Here is a 22578-nt window from a genome sequence, read left to right on the forward strand (position 1 = left end):
AACACTATTTTGGCCTGAACTAGAACAGAAACATTTTTGGCAGCACTTTTGTACCAATAGAATGAAATTTCCAGTGCGAAGTATCATTCAGTGCTACCTTTTAAACCTAGTTTGCTCCTGCAAAGCATATTTATTTGATTTACATTCTGCTTTTCATTCAGGGATCAAAAGTGCTCTCTCCTTCCATTTCCACCCACAACCACCCTAGGAATATGATAAAAACATAAAAATTAGAGTTGTCATTTTGTTTTCTTTATGCAATAGAGCAAGCCCTTACAGAGCTCTGATATGTGGAAGTTTCATTTTTTTAAACTGCTCTGTTAGTCAAAAGCAGTTGACGAGCACTGAAGTATTTTGAATTTTCTGGGCATATTATAGAAACACTGCAATGTACACAAATTACTTTTTTTTCAAATTCAAAAACAATTTTATTTAACATTTCGCATTTGAACACATTTAAAATAGCATACTCTTTTATTTAAATATGAGTGACAGTGCTTTACAAATGTTTCTTAAATATTTTTAAGAAAATATTTTGGTCTTCCATTTAAACAATAAATACAGGCACTTCTACATATACAAGGACAGCAAATGCTGTTTGAATTGTCAGATATAACACATATGAAGATATAGCAACATAGTGATTTGAGACTTTTAGAATCTATTTCTTCTGAAGTAGACTCAATAACCTTAAGGATTTTGTTAAAATTGGTACCTCAATTATCACCATTTTCATGAGATTCTCACTGACATTAAATTTGACCTTTTAAATGCACAGTCCCATATTAGAGATGTTTCTACCATCATCAACTAAAACATTATTCAGTGAACTGATAAAGCAAATTGGACTTGAAGGAGGGAAACTAAGCTGCAAAACCCCCTCTTTAATTATGGTATTATTTAAGTTATTATGGAAGTTAAGTTGGGAAAATAAAGAGTCTGAGCTAATTTCTCATCTCAAAAAAGATGATGGAATCTATCATAACTTAATTACAGTATCAGACTAAGATTTATTGAATATAATTTGACTAATCAATCTTTAAAATTACGTTCATCACAACTTTGGAAAGCTTTAATTTTTCAAAATGTTAGGACAGAACTATAATGAGAATATTTTCATGCCATATTTTCTGATGTGCACACTTGTGGTTGTAATCTCACTTTTAGAAGTACTAGACAATGTTACTAGCTAATTTTGGTTTACAAAACAAGCCACCAATTGAAGATAGTATGCTTACCATTTAGCCAAAAAATTTAAACTGAAATTTAGGAATAATTTTTGGACACATACATATTTAACAACTTAACTGTGGATCTTGCAAGTTCGTCCAGATTTTAATCATTTCTTGAGGATTCCGGTTGTGGACTAACATTAGGTTTGTATAGGAGCAAATATTGCCCCTTTGTTTCTCTTCAATGTCAAATGTTTTGAAGCCTTTGTGTTTTTCTGGAGAAAGCCCAAGTCTCTGAAGGCACATGCCAATGTACACATCATCGATAGGATAAAGAAGGACTTGGTCAGATATGTTAGCTAATCTTAATGCCAGATCACCAGAATAAAGAAATCCGCCGCCTCCTGCGTATGGAGGATAAGAACCTTCATAAATACTGTGTGGGATATAGTATTTCACATTGGTATCCCGATGAGGTCCAGCATCACGGATAACATCACCTACGAACAAGTCTTTGGCTTTTTCTTTAGTTAAACTCTTCAAGTAATCCAGGATCTGATGGGTATTCACAAAAACATCATCATCTCCCTTGAAAACAAACTGAGCTTCTGGGCAAGTGTTACTGACCCATTTTAGAAACAGGACCTCTTTCAGAGTCAAATTGAAGAAAGTATCTCTGTAGTTCCACAGAAGTATGTCTTGGTGGGTTTCGCTCTCAAATTTCAACATACCTGACAGATTGGGATAGTTATCTTCAGGAGGAATTTGACCCAATAGGAAAACTCTCACAACAGTTATGTCTCCTAATTTAATTTCCTTCCCCCAAGATTCCCGGATTGCTTGCCTTCTATCAAAATGTGGTATGAGTGATTTAATAGCCAGAAGCAAAAAAGGTTTATGCTTGCACTTGTGTGGCTGATCTACTAATAATGAATAATTTCTACATCTTAAATAATGAAAAAAGTCTTTAAACCTATCTGGTAAGCCTTCAAAATCTTTAAGATCTGAGGATATAGATGGATCAGGATCACAGGAGTTCAAAAAGCTATTATTGGAAGATAGCCTTTCTTCCACAGTCATATTGAAAAGCAATGCAAAAATAGGATTATATAAGTGTTCCAACTTCTCTTGCTGTTTATTCCAATATGCCTTGTGAGGAATATACTTTCTCCAAAATCTGCTCCTTGGGAGTATAACTTGTCGTTTTGAATTTTTCTCTTGGCCACTATTTTTTGAGACTTCCACAATGACGTATATAAAGAAATTTACCATCATCAGAATTCCCAGCAATTTTAATCTTCTGCGTCCAACAATCATGTCTCATATCTGGAAAACATTTAAATCAGAAAAATACTTATTAATATAACAAGATTTGCATAAATAGTAACATAGTAGAATAAAACGCTTAGCAAATTAAGATCTCATCTTCAACAGAATATTTATTTCATATTTCAACAGAATATTCCTCATTTAGCAACTACCTCATTTAGCATTTGCAGTTATAACAGCGATGAAAAAGTAACTGGCTGGAAAGCAAAGAAAGCTGAAGTAAGCACAGGGGTGGTTTCACATAGCAACTGCTTCACTTAATAACCAAGTTGCTAATCCAAATTGTGGTCATTAATCAAGGACTACTTGTATTCCACAATACAAAAAAGTCAGTGGAAGTCTATGAACAAAAGAATTGATATCACTTAAGATCCCTCCCTGCAAGAAACATGCTCAGGGCTGTAAAAGAGAAAAGCTAGCTACTAAACAGTTTTAAGCAATTTAAAAATCTGCTTGGCCCACCATTTTTCTCTCACTAATAAGGCATATTACATGCTCAAAAATCCTGGAATTGGTTATGGAGCAAAAATCAGTTTACATAAAATTAATTGTAACTGTAACTTTGGACCATGTTTCAGTGCTGAAAGGCTTCACTTCTCTCCCCACCCACCCCCGAAAGCCACAATGAACAGGACAGTATCATCAATACTGTTGGTAGGTATGCAAGCTTCGAAAATATCCAGAAAATTCTTCCCCAAAGAATAACTTAATGCTTTTTAAAGCTGTAAATTTTAAGATATGGTTTGCAGTTGAATTTCAGCAGTGAGAATAGGAGAGGCTCTGGAAGCTGTCAAAATGGTTCAGACATCAGAGAGGATCTAATTCATTCATGTGATGTACGGTAGGAGTTTATTTATCTTTATACTTCTATAACACTATTCATTTGAGGTTTAAAATGCAATCCTTCCAGCTTAAAATTCTATCAATTAAAAAAGGAATTAGGATATTACCCACATTCCAAAGCTGAAAACAATTCAAACTAGCAGCATAGCTAAAATACTAGTGTGTGATTATTAGTAGAGTTTTATGTAACATGGAAGGGATTTTGAAAAACAAGTCTTGAATTATGCTAATTGTCAGTTATATTTTCTTTAAAAAAATATTTATGATCTGCCTTCTAGGTAAGACCATTTAAGAGAAACTCAAATTCAACATAACACAGAAAGACCAATAGCAAAAGTATAATCTTTCTCTGATACTAAGACAGATATTTAATTGTGTAACAGTTAAAGAGCTCTTCACAAAACCAACTCCCAATGTAGAAATGAAAATGGAGGCTGTCGTGGAATCGTTCTCTTGCTCTCAAAAGTAAACTTCTGAAATACAAAATAAATCTTTTAATACAGCATATTCATTTTACATACTTTTCTCCTGTACATAAAACCAAATGTAAACGAGAAAAGTTAGTAGGAATTCTCTAACACTGGTTGGTAACTGGTTGGTCCTAAGTGTCAATTTCAGTTTACTGGCCTCTATCCAGCCCATTACAAAGTCTGATAAACCCCTGAATTATTTCCCTAACTCTGATTACAAGAAGAGGCATAGGTGTCATTCCACAATCAATCTAAACTTCAGCTTGCCACAATTCTGGTTCCAATGAATATGAAACCATGCTATACATAGAGAGCATTATCAGGCCAAGTGCATTCCACAGCTCAAGATGGATTTAACCTCAGCAGTATTTGCTGAGCATCTCCATTCTCAGAATAGAAAGGTAGCTTTCGCATCTTCTATAATCTATGCTTTCATTGTCTGTAATTCTGAAAGCTAAGGTACCTTCAACTATAGGAAGAAGTAACAATGTATGAAAACAATTTTCTACTTTCTTCTTCTAAAAAAAGTGGGAACAAACTGCCACTGGCTTTAATTAAGAGTTGCTTCAATACCATTCTAATTCTAATGGCAGACAGTGAAGAGCAAGGCTCTTCAAACTTGGCAAGTTTAAGACTTTGGACTTCAACTCCCAGAATTCCTCCATTACTGGAGGAGGAATTCTGGGAGTTGAAGTCCACAAGCTGTCAAGTTTGAAGAGGAACTAAAATGTCTCTTGATGAGGGTGAAAGAGAAAAGTGCAAAAGCTGGCTTGAAACTCAACATTAAAAAAGACCATGTCATCTGATTCCATCATTTTCTAGCAAATAGAAGGGAAGAAATGGAAGTGGTGATAGATTTTATTCTCTTGGGCTCCAAGATCACTGCAGACAGTGACTTCAGCCATGAAATTAAAAGATGCCTGCTCCTTGAGAGAAAAGCTATGGCAAATCTAGACAGCATATTAAAAGCGAAGACATCAGCTTGCTAACAAAGATGTCAGTGTAGTCAAAGCTATGGTTTTCCCACTAGTAATGTATGACTGCAAGATTTTGACTCTAAGGAAGGCTGAGCACCTAAGAATTGATGCTTTTGAATTGTGATGTTGAAGAAGATTCTTGAGAGTCCCTTAGACCAGTGATCCCCAACCTTTTTTACACCGCGGCCCGGTACCGGCATCAGCTGGGCGCCGCGGCCCGGTACCGGCATCAGCTGGGTGCCGCCATCTTTTTGATGAAAAGTGCTTCCGGTGACCTCACCGGAAGCACTTTTCATCAAAAGATGGCGGCGTAGCGCTTCGGTGAGCTTTTCCGGTAGAAATGGCTTTCTACCCGGAAAAGCTCACGAGCGCTGGCGCCGCTATCTTTTGATAAGCGTGCTTCCGGTGAGCTTTCTACCGGAAAAGCTCACCGGAAGCACTTTTTCATCAAAAAAGATGGCGGCGCCCAGCAAGCCAGCGGCCCGGTAGGACTTGTTCCACGGACTGGTACCGTCCGCGGACCGTGGTTGGGGACCCCTGCCTTAGACTGCAAGGAGATCAAATCAGTCAACTCTAAAGAAAATAAACCCTGACTGTTCTTTGGAAGGAATAGAACTGAAATTGAAGCTCAAATACTATAGCCACATAATGAGAAGGAAAGACTCATTGGAAGATCCTGTTTTTGGGAATGAAGGCAAAAGGAGAAAAGAACGGCAGAGGATGAGATGATTAGATACATAAATTTAGTCAAACTCTGCAAGACAGTGCAGGACAGGAGGGCTGGCTTGCTGTGGTCACAAAGAGACATACACGGCTTAGCAACTGAACAACAAATCAATACCATTTCATAATTATTTTTAGTAGAAACGAATTGAAGTTTTGCTCTAAAAAACCAATTTCTTCAAAACCACTTCATAATGTCTAGATTAGAACATTTTAAGCTGTAGAAGGATTAGTTTGTAAACAATACATCTTACACTGATTATAACATAATTACATAACAAATCAACTACCTAGAATATTAACAAAGTTATCAACTTTAATCAATACCCACAAGTTTCAGCTCAAATCTCTTCAGTCATTTCTGCTGGTTCAGCAAATACTAAATCCTTTGGCACAAGCAAGGCATTCTTTTTGAAAAGAAATAGGAATTGCTATTCTCTCAGCAGTGGGGAAAGACAGAAAAAAAAGGATTTGTGCTGCTTTTTCTTTTTTGTTAAAACCTCATGATGATTTTAATAAGATAAAAACATTTGCATTCCAAGAAGAAAATAGTGGCAGATTTCTCCTGCTGCTTCTCATTCCTCAAATTTCAAACTTTTTAACATTTTTTGTAACAAATTAAATTTTACGATAATATTCTATGCATACCTGTATAAATATATACCTCACTCCCAAATTCTATGGTTAAAATGCTTTGTTTGCACTGAACATTTGGAGGAAGAGAGGAGAAAAAATTGTTACGGTAGATCTTCCTTATTTATATTTGCGGGATCTTACATACTTTCCTTGCAGAATTCTTTTCATTATCCATTATAAATGTTAAGGTACAATAATATTCAAAGAATTTTCCTTACCACAAGATACCTATAATTATTTTTGTTTCTTGATCTTAACTCAAAAATTATGACAAACTCTGCCCTTACCAAGTACCCAATAATTACCTCTTCCCAAACTATTTTATTTATGATATTTATTAATATCTGAAGAGTTGGCACAGGGAAAAGGGGGTTGATTTATTCTCCAAGGCATCGGAAGGCAGGACAAGAAGCAATGGGAGAAAGCTCATCAGAGAGAGACGTATTCTGGAACTAAGGAGGAATTTCTTGATAGCGAGAGCAATTTATTATGGAACAGTTTGTCTCCTAGATTTGTGGGTGCTCCATCACTGGAGATTTTCAAGAAAATATTGGAGAACCATTTCTCCAAGATAGTGTAAGGGCTACTGCCTTGAGCAGGGGGTTGGATTAGAAGACTTCAAAGTCCCTTACACCCCTATGATTCCATTTTTAAAAGCCACTGGCTCATCACGCAAGCATAACCTATCAGTTTATTGTTGATTATGCATCTTAAAATTCCATAATGCAGAAATATATTAAACATGATACTTGGATTGCGGGATAACATTCATATTTAAAAGGCTAATTCAATGGTTGGGAAACTTCATCTGAAAGTAAATGCAGGACCTGTACACTTCAGAATTTAATTGAGATGCTCAATAAGTTTTACAGAAGTCAGAAAAATGAAACTTCATTCGCATGCTGTGCTTAAATGTCAGGTTAACAATAAAATTCTGTCCTCTTGGATAGAACATATTTTTCAATCTCACTATAGGAGGAAACTGAGGAACTGAAGAAAAGTATGAAATTTCTGCATTGTATTGCTGATTTCAAAAGCTGCTGGATATTCTGGATTATAAATATGTTAAATATTTATAAAATATATCTTTAATAGGAAATTTAAAATTTGAATTTGAACTGAAAACTTAACGTTTTCTTAAAATTAGGAACTTCCAGTTTGAAGGTACCAAGCAAACTAGTTCTAATTCTATGTCCCCATAAAAATAGTACATTTTTCAACTTATTTCAACTGGATAACTAGTTGTTTGGTTCTCTTTTCTGAATTTGTTTTAATCTTTTGCTCAACTTAAAAAACAGCATGCTAATTCAAATAGTCTTTGATTATACTGTGCACATTGCTCAGTTATCCAACTTGGCTTTGGCTGCTTACAGGAACAGTTGAAGAAGAGATTCAGAACCTCCTTTTGACATTTGTCTAGCAGACCTATGAATTGGGATTTTGATTTTCTCCTAATATGTTGTGGTTTGCTTTTGCCTTTTGTTTAGCTTTTCTCTCTGATAGGAGGAGCCATAAATTGTTTAAGATAAACTTCTTTCTCATATGCTGTCTAGCCTGGAATAAAGCCTAGCTTAATACGTTTTCATAAATAAATTCTTCTTGACTGTAGAATCATTCATTACGCACACTAACATTTTATTCATGTCTGCCTAAAATTTACATTATAACTGATTGATGATGAAATCATTTCATCAAATTTCATTACTCTTTGAAATAAATAAATAAATAAATCCAACCAGCCCAATTATATTGAGAGCTCAGTTAAGAACTAATTGTTTCTCAAGAGGTTTCTATTCTACTTTTTCCATACCTGAATATACTTTATAAAGCAATGTTTCATTTTATTCAACCATCTTACTGCATTCAAACACTTCAACAATTCATAATCTATTATTAACAACAGCAGCACTGTAGGTTTAGCAGGAGTGTGTATTCTACAATATGCAACTCATAAGTAAATAACAGTGTCTCACTTTAAAGTCATGGTAAATAGCTTGTTCAACAAGTTAACTAAGAATGTTTGTTTGGCTGTGCTAATTCAGTCATTGTGCTTCGAAAATAATAGTCTGGGGCTGTGGTTTTTGAGGTTTGGGTGTCTCAAAATTTTTGGGTGTTCTCCTGAGCTCTTTGAAAACTTGCTAAATATTTATTCAGTAAGTCATGAAGAACAATTACTTTGACAATATAAGGCCCAGAACTATTTTCAAGGCAGTGACATACAAAAGGAAGCTTGGCATTTTTATTTAACTTCCTTTTTTCATTTGTTAAGCTTATATTTCACTTTACATAATTTTTTTCACCTCTGACAATAGGCATGAAAAGAATCTTCATTTATTCGTAACATGATGCTGAACTTCAGTGATGTAATTTCTGATTTCAAAGGTTGCCTACAGTATCTAGACTAATTAGTTAGGCTTATTACTAATAAAATTAGCCTCAGTAAATTTTTAAGTCCTATTTATATGGATTCTTCATATTCTGTAACCATTAAATGGTTTCTAAATTGGAGGGAAATATACTAGCCAATTGTTCAATGTGTGAAGCCAAGCTCCACCTCCTTTCAACCCCAGCATGGAGATAAGAGGGAAAATGGAGGGAAAATGAACTTCTGTAAATGTTTCTTACAGGAGTCTGTCCTGAGTCTGAAAATTGTTCCTTACTGCTGTTTTGGTTTCAAAGAAAATCCAGATTGTGACTAATGTCAACAATAGCTTTTCAATAACAGAGGCAAAGAATCAAGACCCGTTAAATGTTAATTAATACCTTTATAATGCCTTGGTAAGATCACTTGGAATACTGCATCCAGTTTTGGCCGCCACAATATATAAAAAATGTGACTCTAGAAAGCGAGCAACAAAGATGATTAGGGGAGTGGAGGCAAAAACATAATAACGGTTGCAGGAATATGTCAAGTTTAATGAAAAGAAGAACTAGGGACATGATAGTAGTGCTCCAATATCTCAGGGGCTGCCACAAAGTAGAGGGAGTCAAGCTATTCCCCTATTCCCCAAAGCACTTGAGGGCAGGACAAGAAGCAACGGGTGGAAACTAATCCAGGAGAGAAGCAACTTAGAACTAAGGAGAAATTTCCTGACAGATCAATCAATCAGTGGAATGGCTTGCCTTCAAAAGTTGTGGGTGCTCCCAACACTGGAGGTTTTTAAGAAATGACTGGACAACCATTTCTCAGAAATGGGACAGGATCTCCTGCTTGAGCAGGGGGTTGGACTAGAAGACCTTGAAGGTCCCTTCCAACTCTATTATTCTGTGAATGTAAAGTCAGTCTGTACTGTAGGAATGAGGTTTTTTTTTTTTTTCTTAACACAGTGGTGCCTATATTTAAAACTGGTAGTTTCAAGTTACGCCTTTTTTTTTTCTTCATCAAAAAATAACATGCCAGAATATGACTAGAAAGAATACTTGATCCAACTCAGAGCCAAACAGCTTTCATTCATTAGCTGGGTTGACTCTATAGTTACACAGGATGGTCTGATGTGGTCTTAAAGTGTGAGAAAGCCTTATGACCTCCAAGTCTTAAGATGTTCTTGCTTGTGATGATAAGAAATCAAGAGTTTATCAGAAAATCTCAGGGGATTTTCTTAGGGCAAGAATTAGCGGGTTCAACTCTAAGCTGTGCTCTAGGAGAAATGAAGATCGAGCAAAAGACATAAACAGGCTTTTCAACTGTTGTTTGTTTATTCGCATCCAGCTTCTTTCAGAAACTGAGGCAGCTGTACACAGTGTTCCTTCCTCTGTTTATTTTTTTACCCCATCCAACAACAACCTGAAAAGGTAACAGGGCTGAGAGAACATGGCTGACCAAATAACACCCAGGGAGCACCGGATACCGAAAGAAAAGGGAAGCCAAACCCAGGTCTCTCGGCTTCTGGTCCAACAACTTCTGCCCTATTCCAGGCAACTTTTAAAATAGCTTCAGCATTTATACCTCTGCATTCCTCTAAGGCGCATTTTTTTTTGGGGGTGTTTAAAATGTACAAAATGTCTCTCAGACCTGTTTGCGATTTCCCAATCCTGAGGTACTTGGATAGGCCTCAGCCTCTAGCAGTCTTGAAGAAAAAGCCCTGCTGGTATGAAGGCAGCAGCCAGGAATTTCTCTATTTCCTCCTCTTCACATTCGCCTCAATTGCCTTTTTCCCCTGCCTGTCATCAGAGGCCCCATAAAACTCTCCTTAGGCCAGAAGCTTGTCTTTCCCTACGGCAGGTCCTAAGGGCCATAAAGCCTCCCACCCCCACCCCCACTTTCCACAGAGCCTATAGGTGGCGAAGCTGCCCAGGCAGGGGAAAGGTTTGAGATCCTCTCTAGGATGCTTGAAGGCATCTCCTCATTCTACTTTTAAATTAAAAGAACAATCTCCTCAATCATCTTTGTTTCTAAGAATGTTCTGGACCCCAAATAGGTGTTCTGATGGGGGGGGGGGAGGGCAAATGTGATGCTGAACCACAGAGCTTTGGCCACCAATCCCAAATCAGGGCAGTTTTAACAAGTCACATGGGGTGCAAGAAAGGATTACAGGGAGCAGTTTGAGCAATAACCCTTCTCTTCAAGACAGTTGGAGCATCCATGGCTTGCTCTCAAAATGAACTGATTAGCTCCCCCCAACAACTGGAAACATTAAATACAAGCTGTGCAATTCTGTCATTATGGCAAATCAATAAATGAAGTTACAGGTTTCCTGAAAATATTGGACAGAAAGTATATCTGCAAAAATATATTTTCAACTAATTTAATTTAACATCTTTTTCAACACTGACAATCATTTCAGAGAAAAAACATCTTTTTTCCTCATCTTGTTATTTCTATGGTAGAAGTAGATCTACATGCATATATACCTGTGACCAATTCAACAAATGATCACATGTTTCTGATGTTGGATAGTATTTTGTCTCCAGTTCAAAAATGCAAAAGGGTACCATTAAAGCACTAAAGTTAGAGCTCATTTTTACAAAAATAAGGATCATATGGTCCATGAAAAATCATCTTGTACTTATGGGAATGCTCTCTCGGCTTCAGAGTTATGAAAACAGAACTACATATTCATTTCAACATATATAATGTGGACAGAAACTGTTGACAAGAAAATCTAACTGTAATATCCTACAGTTGATTCAAGCTAAGAAGTTTAATATGCCTAGATTGGGTCACAGATCCATTTAATCCACTGTTCTATACCACACAGTGACATCTGAATAAATAGAAGTGAACAACGTTGGTCTGGAGACAGATAATCACTATTAGCAACACCACCCCTTCCCTAATTGCTTCCCAACGACCAATACTAAAGAATTATGTTTATGATTCAGAAGATAATGAACAAGTAGTCACTCAGGGCCTGATCTTCCATGAACCTGTCCAATCCCCCCTTAAACCAATCCAAATTGTTAGCTTGCTAACTACAAATTCTAACGAGGTATTGTGTGAAAAGGCATTTTCTTTCATTGGTCTAGAATCTTCATTTACCCAGCTTCTAAAATTGTGACAAAGAAAAAAATGTTATCAGTCTCCTTGTGACCCCTTCTAACATATAACATTTCCTTATCTTCCTTTGTTACAAATTGAAGAGGCCCAATTGCTGTAGTGCTTCTTGATAGAGTTACTTGAGCCTCCTAATCTTTCTAATCAATCCTTTTCAATTATTTTCAAGTTATAACACTTATTTAAAGTACAGTTACGGGAATTGTATATAACACATTTAGCTTATTTGTGTAACAGCATTATTTTATCAACAGTTCTATTTTTAACTCCCTAATTATAGTAAGCATGGCTTTTGCCTTTTTATTTTTACAACAAGTGGTGTGATTGACATTGTTCCTAAGCTTCCATAATAACTGTAAGATTTCTCTTCAGAAATTACTTATGTGATTTTACATAGTGCCTTTGCTTACATATTAAGAAAACCAAATAGAGAAAGAAATTATGTTTGGCTTTCTGTTCTCCCAAAGAAAACAAATTCAAATGTTTTGAACTACCTCAATTTATAGCCATAACTGGAATTGGAATTTCTGTGAAAATTGTGATTTTTAAAAATTCATTATTAAATTACCTAATGGTTTGAGGAGACTCTGAGCGGCTTACAAAATGATAAAATATGCAAATATAAGAACAATTAGAAACATAAAGATTATATATTTTTTAAAAAATGTAACAAATTAAAAACTGACAATGGTATCTTCTATTATTGCACCAACCACCTCTAGCCAAGTGAGCTTCTCCTTCAGGACTCCAAGCCACTATAGCAAGGTTTTAAGGCTTTCCTGAAGGCTAACTGAGAGGGGATGGATCTCACCTCCTTTAACAAGATGTTCCAAAGGGCTGGAGACGTGGCAGAAAAGGCTCTTCTTCTGGGTCCCATCAGCTGAAATTCTTTGGTGGTTGTAAATCAAGGCACCCATGTGACCATACCCAATCGTATGTCATCAGTCATTACGACAGTCATCAGTCTGAATCCATTCTCCAGAATGGGCATTTTTTGCCAGAAACCAGTTTAAAATGTCACAAATCATGGTCATGTGACTGCAGAACACTATAACAATATGTAAATGGGAACCTTTTACCAAGCACCTGAAATGTGGTTGGTCATGTGACTGTGGTGGCGGCGGGATGTGTGTGTGGGGGTGAAGACACATATTTTATGCCAGAAGTGCTCTACAGGTTGTAAAATTTCCTTCCTGAAGTTGTCATTAAATGACCAGTTGTAAATTGAGAATTACCTGTACGGATCACTCATCCAGCAACCAGAAGTTACAGTAGTGTTCAGCTGAACAATGAGATGACTGGTTCTTAAAGTTGCAATTGTTGCAGCATCCTATGGTCATATTGTTTTGGGCACTTGGCAACGGATGTACGCTTATGATGGCTGCAGCATCCTGCAGTCACATGATTGCCATTAACAACATTAACAACTGGCTTCCAACAAACAAAGCCAATGGGGAAGTTGGCAGGAAGTCACAAATGTGATTCATTTAATGACTGCAGCTGTGATTGCCGTTGTAAGTTGGGCATGGTCATGTGATTTTTCAATTTATGACATTACTTAGTGATGGAGTTGCTGGTCCCAACTGCAGTGAAAAGTACCTGTATTCTCCTGAGTAAGAATCACCAGGATTGCAAATGTGGCCAACTGTGCATTACATCCATGTCCCCCTTGGTTCTTTCCAGAAATCTAAATGAATCTTGTTTCTAGGACTTGACAATTATCTTGAAAACTTACCAAGGTACTTTGCCCACACAACTTATACCTAGCATAATTAATTAAAGATACTCCGAATCTTTCTCATATTTGCTCCCTCCCTCCTTGGATTCAATGATGTATAGGTAGTCTTTGGTTAATAATAGCAACTGAGTCTGCTGTTAAACAACGTGGTGATAAGACCATGCTGTTTAGGAATGGCCTTTCCAGCAGTTCTAGTTGCCTTTAAGCATATCACATGAGACCATTAAGCCCGATTTCATGTGGTTGCCATTCGTGATCTTCTGCCAGCTTCCCTATTGACTTTGCTGTCAGAATCCAGCAAATGACAACCCATGTGACTGTAGGATACTGTGACAGACAGAACAAGTACTGGTCATAAGTACCAGTGGTTTAGTACTGTCATAAGTCCAAACAATTGTTGAATGAATGGTCATTAAGTGAGGCCACCTGTAATCTCGAATAGCCCTTTCCATTCTTAATTATCTTGCTATCTTCTCTATGATTTCATCAGAATTGGTCACCTTCTGTCTAAATCATTGCAATGTGCTCTGAAGCTACGGTTGGTCCAGAACACAGCAATGTAAGTACCGTATTTTTCCCATTTATAAGATGCCCCCATGTATAGGATGCCTCCCCCTTTTCTTACCCAAAATTCAGAAATCAGGCAAAAACTGTCTCAGGCAACGGTGGTGGGGCCTGCACATAAGGCGGCAGCCCAGGGGTAAAGTGGGAAGGGTGCTGAAACGAGCCGGCATCCTGCCTGCAGCACCAATGCTAGCTGCCCCTTCCCAGCCAGAGCTGGAATGCCGCTGTGTTTAAGTGCTGGCAGATGCTGGCCTTCCCCCCAGTGGGCCTAGGCAACTTCTGGAGAGAGATGGGCCTGTTTCAGTGCCTGTCACCCAGATGCCCTCGCTTCCTCCAAGCATTTCTTTGCCTACCCAAATTTCCAACTCTGTCACGTTTCTCGTCATCATGTGCCAGGAAACAAAAGTTTATGGGACTAAAAAAAACCAATCAATTCCAACTTTGCGAGATCATTTTTTTGTGAGAAGTTGGAATTGACTGAACTTTTTTTTTAGTCCAACAAACTTGTTTCCCTGCACAATGGCGAGAAATGCGACAGAGAAATGGACAGAGCTGGAAATCAGGTAGACAAAGGAATACTTAGGAGAAGTAAGGGCATCTGGACGGTGGTGGGTGGGCAAGTTCCGCAGCGCTGGCATTGCAATGGAGAAATGGGAAACAGAACAGCCGGTGCAAGGGAAGGAGAAGGCCAATTTCCCTCTTTCTTCTCCCTGCTCCTCCCCCCCACCTTGTGCCGGCCGCTCCATTTCCCATTTCTCCATTTCATCACAAGGGCCCAGGATCCACCTTGATAGTGTGTGTGTGTGTGTGTGTGTGGTAATTTAACAACCGGTTTTCCCATTACAGGAGGCTCGTCCCACATCTACGGTGGAGTTGGAAGACGGGGATGGGCCACGCCTCCCACGACAGGCAGCCTGACCCTGGGCGAACGGCAATTGTTCTCGCCCCTCCATTTTCAGGTAAATATTTTTAAGACAAATATCTTATACACGGAAAAATGCAGTATTTACGGGGTACACCATGTCACATTTCTACATTGTTAACTCCCAGTGGACTTCCAGGTGCAAGTTACTGATTTTCATTTATGAAGCCCTCCATGATATAGGATGGGCTGGTTTATCTGCAGGACCCATTGTCTACAAGAGCTGACAGGGTAGGCATGGTTTAGGTCCCATCTATCAAACAGGGACATCTGATGGGGCCCAGGAAGTGTGGCTTCTTTTTTGCAGTATTTGTTCTATGGAATAAAACACTATCATCCCAAGATTTGGATGGTCCCAACTCTGTTGATCATTTGTAAGGCGTTGAAGACCAGGTTCTTCTCTTAAGCAGTGGGTCAAGATGCTGACTGTCAGGGATGAGATGATGCAGTTTATGAGTCACTCCAAGCGCAATGTGATGTTATTAAATTCTTTTTAACTGCTTTTTAGCTGCTCAGGATCTCATGTGAATGGGCACCATTTAAACTGAATAAATAAACCAAGCTCATCCTTCCATCCCCATCGTATTGAAAGTCATGTCTCAATGGCCCTATTTATGCATTTGATAGCAACCTGAGTATTCAAAACATCTAGAGATAGAGCTGTACGTGCTGATCTGCCTGCTAAATTCTGTATGTATTCCAGTCTGTATGTTGTCATTCTCAAGCCATCCCATGTTGACCAGGGGGACCTGAACAATCCCCGACTGTGGAGGAAATGTATATTAAGTTAGATTCTCACATTTTATTACAGTGTATTCTTTATGGCTTTGACTTTAACTAATGCATTCACAATGAACGCTTAAAACATTCAGAATCCTGATTAAACAAAAAAAAAAGTAAATACTTTCCCCACCCTCAGAAACAGCTTAAAAAGTAGAGTGGAATCAATGTTAAGTTATGATGTTGAATATAGTCATACGCATCTAATTTTAGTTTCATTTTTAGTCCATGCCATTAAAAATGTATGACTTCAACTGTTATATTGGAACTGATATGAATCAATTTTGTCAGGATTGTTTTTTAAAAATGAAAGCTTTCTAAACATTTCAAAATGATAATCTACCTTTAAACTCCCATTCCTGCATTTGAATATACAAATACTTCAAGCTACCTGTATATACATTTGGACTATCATTCAGATTTGGAACATTATAGTATCTACCATTCACTCATTTTACTGTGCCCTTTTTAAAAAAAAATAATTTTTATAGTTACCAATGTTAAATTCATAATGGAAAACAGTATCTGTATTTTAAACCTTACTAGTTTGTATCAAGTCTAACCTGCTATATCTTTGATATCAGTATCTATTTCAGTTTTCACTTTTTCCTTGCTCTCCGGATCATAATCCACCAATTGATTTTTCTCCTGCATGCATTGTGACATCTGATGTGATTACATGACCATTTTTCCAGCATGTGATAGAAAGTTCTTTAAGAAAAGAGGAAGGCCTATTATTTCTTGGTGTATTGGCATGTCAAGCAGTTTTTATAAAACATCTTTCTACTTGCACTCTGTCACTTTTCTATCCCTCAACTATTGTAAAACAATCCACATATTCGGTGCAAAAAACGCTCTATGCTTAGGTAATACCATGATTTTCTACATATGGAAAATATTCCCAAAGCTAACATTGTTTTATCAGCATACAAATTTCAGTTTAGAGACTGCCTGCCTCTCCAAGTTATGATTAACGTCCCATCAAGGCACTCCAAGCAGCTTTCATTCCATTTGATAAAGAGTTTTTAACTAAGCTCTAAAGCCAAAGCTAACAAGTTCTCTCTTTTCTATGTTCCAACTCTTTTCCTTGGATCATGGTTGTTTTGTGTTAGCTACTTCGGAAGCTTTTTGGACAGAGGGATTCAGAGAAGAGTAAAAATGCATCATCATGATTACTTCAGCACATTTTTTTTTTTGCAATCTTTGTCAAAGGGGTTTTCTTATCTGGTAAATTGTCCTCGACAATGTATTCTTGCCGAGTGGATTCTGTTTAACACTGCTGAATCCATGAGTTAATAATCTGTAGTTATGTAGTCTAATGATTATATGGAGGTCAGTCAAAGAGAATGCTAAGTAGGTTTTACTCTTTGGAGTAAGAATGATTTGGGGGTTGTGTACTAAATAATTACCAGTGTTTAATTTTTATATGTGCAAAATTATTCTTGAAGGAGAACATTATGTGAATATTTACAGAACTGATATGCGTGTACTCATTATAGCTAAATCATTATTTTGTGAAAATATCAAACCAAATACTATGTAAACTTAGTCAAGATTCATTGGTCCTCAGAACTACAAAACATTGTGAAATTAATTCGCTAAGTCCAAGGAGACAGAGAAAGACAAAGTAATTTTTTAAAGGACAATTGTGTGCTTGGGAACAGGATGACTTGGGCTGCAAACATCCAGATGACCACTAGATGGCAGCAAATAAAACACCATCTAGTGATCATTGACATTTTCTAGCTTATTTTGTGAGCATCCAAACAATTTGTAATCCTTGCTCTGATGCCAGAGCAAGAGGAAACATTTAAACCTTAAGAAAAACCAAAACTGAAGATGGCTTGTTATTTCTTCCAAACAGTTCAATTTCTTTACACAAATAATGAAAGCCTTTATTTCCCCATATTTAGAGAGTAAATTACCAAATATCAATTGGACTGATGGGCTGAAACCTCAAGGATACTCAGAAAAATCAGAACAGCTTCTCTAGTCTTGCACCTATGCAAGGTAGAACATAAACTGAAAGCCAACAGCCTTTTCACTTCTTTGCACAGTACTTCAACAGTCAACATATTTCTGCAATGAAATAATCCAGATTATACCAAAACTGTCAAATTCTCTTTCTCTTTAGTTCTTGTATAAATTCTACACTCCAGAGAACATGTAGGATGTAATCTTATCAACCAAATCCAACCAGGCGTGAGCTTGCAAATAAGGCATGAAAATAAGTAAACAAAAGGTCTGAAATGGAAAAAGAAAACCCGGGAGACCAAGACTATCACCGACCCCTCTTAAAACTAAAGCAGCCCTGCTGGCCTCTTACACTCGGCAGTCGAGAAACCCCAAGGGGAGCAAAGTCCCCCTTGATCTTTTCGACGCCATACCCACGAGCCATATTCAAAATTTTCCACGTACAATTCAAGTCTCCTTTCGTGGTGAAGGGAGCGGCGGAGGAAAACATCAAACCGCCCAAACAGGATTGCTGGGGCGTGCGGGCGAGCATCTCTGCGTGTAGCCAGGAAACCCACGGAAAGCCACTTGAAGGCGAGCCCTCTTGAAAAAAACCACGGCCGCATTGTTTCGGGGGTTGTTTTGTTTTGTTTTCCTACCCTCTCCAACGTGCCCGGACACCAACTGCTCCTTTCTCCGGTCGCCAAACAAACTCATAAATACAAGACGACGCGCAGCCGAAACCACGGAGGGAAAGGTTTTGCCCTTACCTTGGCAGACAATGGCCGGGGCCCGTTCCTCCTGCTACGTCGCCGGGTCCCTTTGAGCGGAGTTGCTGTGGTCCTTGATGAAGCCGCCGCCGCCGCCACCGCCACCATCGCTCTTAGGAGATGATGGCCTTGTCAGCAGAGCCAGGATGTGCCGGGTTTTCCCCCATTACACGTTGTTTCGGCGGCGCTTGCCCCTCGCCCTTCCCACAGTCCGGAGTGGATTCTCCCCGGGGGTCAAGCGCGCGTCGCTTTTCCTCCCTGGGAACCGGTGCCCCAAGCCCGCGAGCAATCCTAACAGAAGGGGTCTCTCCCGGGCTTTCACCGACAGCGAGAAGGGAGCATTTCGGCTAGTGGAAGCGAGGCAAAGAAGAAACGTCAGGGCCGCTTCCGTCTCGTCCTCCTCCTCCTCTTCGCTTTCGTGACTCACCCCGCTGCGGCCACTTCACTTCTCTCGCGCTCCCGTCAGCGCATCTCCTCGAGGGCTCCCTGGTTTCTTCTTCCTTCAGTAGCGGACGAGGGCATCCGAAACAGACCCTCTGGCTCCTCCGCAAGCCGCCCGCCTCCCAGGGGCCGGGGCCACGTGCTCTCAGGCAGCCGAAGGACCCGAACCCTCTTCAAACTTCGTACACCGCCCAGCTGGAAAGGGCCGGCCGGGGAACACTTGTTGCTCGCCGTCCTTTGGACGGCACCGCTCGCCAGACTCCTCCACTCGGCTTTGCAGTCCGAGTTTTGTCAGGCCGAGGGGCATAAAACCCAGCAAAACCAGTCCCGTCGCTCAGCTTCGGCTACCAAAAAGAAAAAAAAAAACACCCCGCCGCTGGAGACAGGCTCCAAGCCACACCTCCTGGGCGGTCTCCCGGCGGCTAAAGAAGGCCTCGGCGCCGTAGGAGACGCGGGTGTGTGTGTGTGTGGGCGGGTAAGCGGCCAGGGTTGTACTTCGTCCCCGCTGGAAGGATTGGTTTGTGGAGAAAGGATTCGTTTTTCTGACGAGACGTGAAGTGTTTCCTTCCACAGGGTAGTAAACTTCGCGGCGCCTTTCATTGTGCTTGCGCATCCTCATCAGGTGCCGGGGGCGGAGAGGGGAGGAGTTGGAGTAACTGGAGCTGCTGGAGTGGAAATGTTTTAACTACAGTCCCTCCACAAAATCGCCCGGCGGAGAGTCATTAGAAATCCCGTGGTGGAGCTAGCAGATGACATTGAGCTTCTCTGCTGACCGGTTTTTTTTTGGTGTGTCTCTCTCCCCCCCACTTCAGTGCCATGACAGCGAATTAATATCTCAATTTCTTTTCCCACCTACATCGGTTGTAATTACATACACAAGCAATTAGTGCGTCAAAACAGAATTTCCTCCTGGGGTTTTGCTGGAGTAGTTTCTCATTAGAATGAAGCATCTGCTGACATTCTCCTTCCACCAAGTCCGAGTTCCAGAAGGCATCTGCTAAGTAACCTGGCAGCGACCAAATCAGGCAAGTTTCTAGATTGTAGATTGCACTCAGCTTGGCTTTTCGAATTAATCCACTAGCCTCAGTATGCACATTTACCCTGAACTACAAACTAGCCAATTACGTGTTAATCTGGTGAGTTATGCAGACACAACCTCAAGTAGTGGGTGATGGTTGAGCATTAGCAAAGTCAAAGGATCAATTCAGCACAGTGCAAAAATAAATAAATGTATCCATGGTTCCAGTATTTTCTGTGGTGTGTATCTAATAAGTTGTCATTTTTAAAAGAGAAAGTATACAATATAAAATTACATTAATCAAAAATCTGGTTCAATTATTATTTTAGAGATCCATACATACATTTTATATATCCTTATAAGTATACTGCAAAACTTAGAATGCGAATAGATTGCCAGAATATCAATATTGGACAATTAATGTCTTAGGATATAGTAATCATCCTGCTAAACTTTTGTTTCGCAAGAAAGGTGCTCAAAATGTAGTTCTTAAAACAGTTGTGCTTCCAGAAAAAGACTTTTAATATGAAGCTGTCTCTTCCAGATAAAAAGATGCTATATATAGCCTATTAAAAAACCCTGTCCATTTGGTATCTTTCCCGTGGGATATTCATGGTTTTGTTTAAAGGACTTTTGAAAGACATCTTTAGTGAATATCTCTTGCCATCAAATTTAAAAAAAGGGATAGCATTGCATGGCATATTAGAGGAAGGAAGGAAGTCATTATTCTTTATTTTGTTTTTATAAAACAGCCTTTCAGTTGTGACCTGTAATCTGAATTCCATGCTTTATCCCCTTTGCCAATCAAAGTTTAATTTGCATTTATGTAAAACCAAAAAGACTTTTTAAAACTAATTTTCTTTTTAAAAAAGATATTTTGATTCCTGTTAAATTGATCTGTCTCCCCAAAGGGTGAGAGACAAGAACAGACTGATTTTCCTAGTCACCTAACCCAACATTACAGGGCTAGGAGGTGATATTACAGAACATATTTAGTCAGTGTAATTTTTAAGTTTTAATCTGCCAGAAAAAACAATAAGGGTTGTGTTGGCGCTCTCTCTCACACACATGCTGGCATTAGAGGGAAGATGTAAGATGAATGCATCACCAGAAGATTAGTGTGGGCAGCAGTAATTATCAAGTTTCCCTCCACAAGGCAGGAGGCAGAGTAGATGGAGAGGACTTCTAGGAGAGGACCTTCATTCATTCTTCAGACCCAGACTTGGTGCAACAATGATTGATTCTGAAGCTGGCAGTTTTAAGACATGCTGAGATTTGATTGATCGTGCCATTATGCTTGCATATATTTAAATTAACTAACTATGGAAACAAGTATGACATAGTGCTACACTTCATCTTCCAAAACCGAGATAGGTATTGCTTTGACCCTTTTTGACAAAATAGAAGAAAATAGATTTATTGAGGGGCAATGCCTAGCTGACTGTGACTGAAGAAGCAACAGCAGGGTTGCTCCTGATTTGCCCATGGATGCGGAACTGCCTGAGAATTTGAGGGTTGTTGATTACATTGGGAAGCATAAATAAATACTGGAAGATTACAGTGGCAAAGCCCATTTGTAATGCTGCTAAGAATTTTGCAGGGATGTTGCTTCCAGGATTTGAGCTTAACCTGAGGGCATTCTTTAGGAACAATAGGGAATGGATGTGTAATTCTATAAGGTCCAGAAATGTGGCTGGCACACATTTGGGAAATCAGTGTCTTTATTATATATAATGGAGAAAGTATGAGTAATCTTCTGGCAGGGCTTATCTGATATCTCTTGCCAAAAACTTTGTGTGTGTATGTGTGCGTGCGTGCATGTGCACATGTGCTGGGTGAGGTGGGGGTTGACAGGAGAAAAAGTAATAATGAAAAGATGAAATGAGAGCTTATTACAAAGAAAGCCTAAGGTTGCGTTGACAGATCATTAATTTATAGTGGTTGCAACTTTCTTTTTAAAACAATTTATATGTAGTATAATTTTGAACCTTGAAAGAATTAAAAGAAGATTTTAAGGAACATGTTCTTTAAAAGAACATTAAAAGAACAGTTTGCTCCTTCAGTCATGGCAGGCCAGTGCACCCGGGTGAAGGAACAGCTGCTCTGGGATGACCGAAGGGCCAGTAGGTGACTGCTGAAGCTCTGGAATATGGGACCGACTATCCCACCGATGTCAGGAAGTCACTGTCAGTCAAAATTCATATCAGTGGTCCACGGGATTTAAAATTATGAGTTTGGTAATCCCCGAGGTCCAAAAGTTTGGTAACCCCTGGTCTACATCATATCAGTCTGTTTCCAAAAGCCATTCAAGGTGCTGATTATGTCTTCCATAGTATAGGCCCTAATATCATATAGCAGGGATCCCCAACCTTTTCGACGCCGCGCCCGGTTCCGGCGTCAGCTGGGCGCATGCCCGGTTCCGGCGTCAGCTGGGCGCCACCATTTTTGATGAAAAATCACTTCCGGTGATGTCACCGAAGTGATTTTTTCGTCAAAAATGGCGGCATCCAACGCTTCTGGTGAGCTTTTTCGGGTAGAAATGGCTTTCTACCCGGAAAAGCTCACACCGAGCACTAAGCGCCATCATCTTTGCGAAAAATTGCTTTTTACCAAAAAGATGGCGGCGCCAGCAACCAGCGGCCCGGTAAACTGGCTTATTATGTCTTCCATAGTATAGGCCCTAATATCATATAGTATCTGCTTAGCCAATATGAAACAATAGGGTTGATGTGCCAGTAGGTATGCTTT

The 22578-nt window shown here is 39.1% G+C and overlaps 1 protein-coding gene across 3 annotated transcripts; it reads right to left on the reverse strand.

The window, feature by feature from the left end:
* Positions 1–403: 403 nt before the first annotated feature.
* Positions 404–19247, reverse strand: B3GNT2 (UDP-GlcNAc:betaGal beta-1,3-N-acetylglucosaminyltransferase 2). 3 transcript variants are annotated; one of them, XM_087949131.1, is made up of 3 exons: positions 18372–19247; positions 8914–8989; positions 404–2498 (listed from the first exon to the last, which is right to left on the reverse strand). In XM_087949131.1, exon 3 carries the CDS (start codon positions 2487–2489, stop codon positions 1296–1298), a length of 1194 nt encoding a protein of 397 aa, XP_087805257.1. In that variant the 5' UTR covers positions 2490–2498; positions 8914–8989; positions 18372–19247; the 3' UTR covers positions 404–1295. The 3 variants fall into 3 exon arrangements, with proteins under 3 accessions (XP_087805257.1, XP_026524207.1, XP_087805259.1); XM_026668422.2 differs by lacking the exon at positions 8914–8989 and having other exon boundaries at positions 18372–19246; XM_087949133.1 differs by lacking the exons at positions 8914–8989; positions 18372–19247 and adding an exon at positions 18067–18307.
* Positions 19248–22578: the final 3331 nt, after the last annotated feature.

This window comes from Notechis scutatus, chromosome 1 (assembly GCF_049901735.1).
Source record: "Notechis scutatus isolate UNSWTSFEM ecotype Mainland chromosome 1, rNotScu1.2, whole genome shotgun sequence".
Taxonomy (NCBI): domain Eukaryota; kingdom Metazoa; phylum Chordata; class Lepidosauria; order Squamata; family Elapidae; genus Notechis; species Notechis scutatus.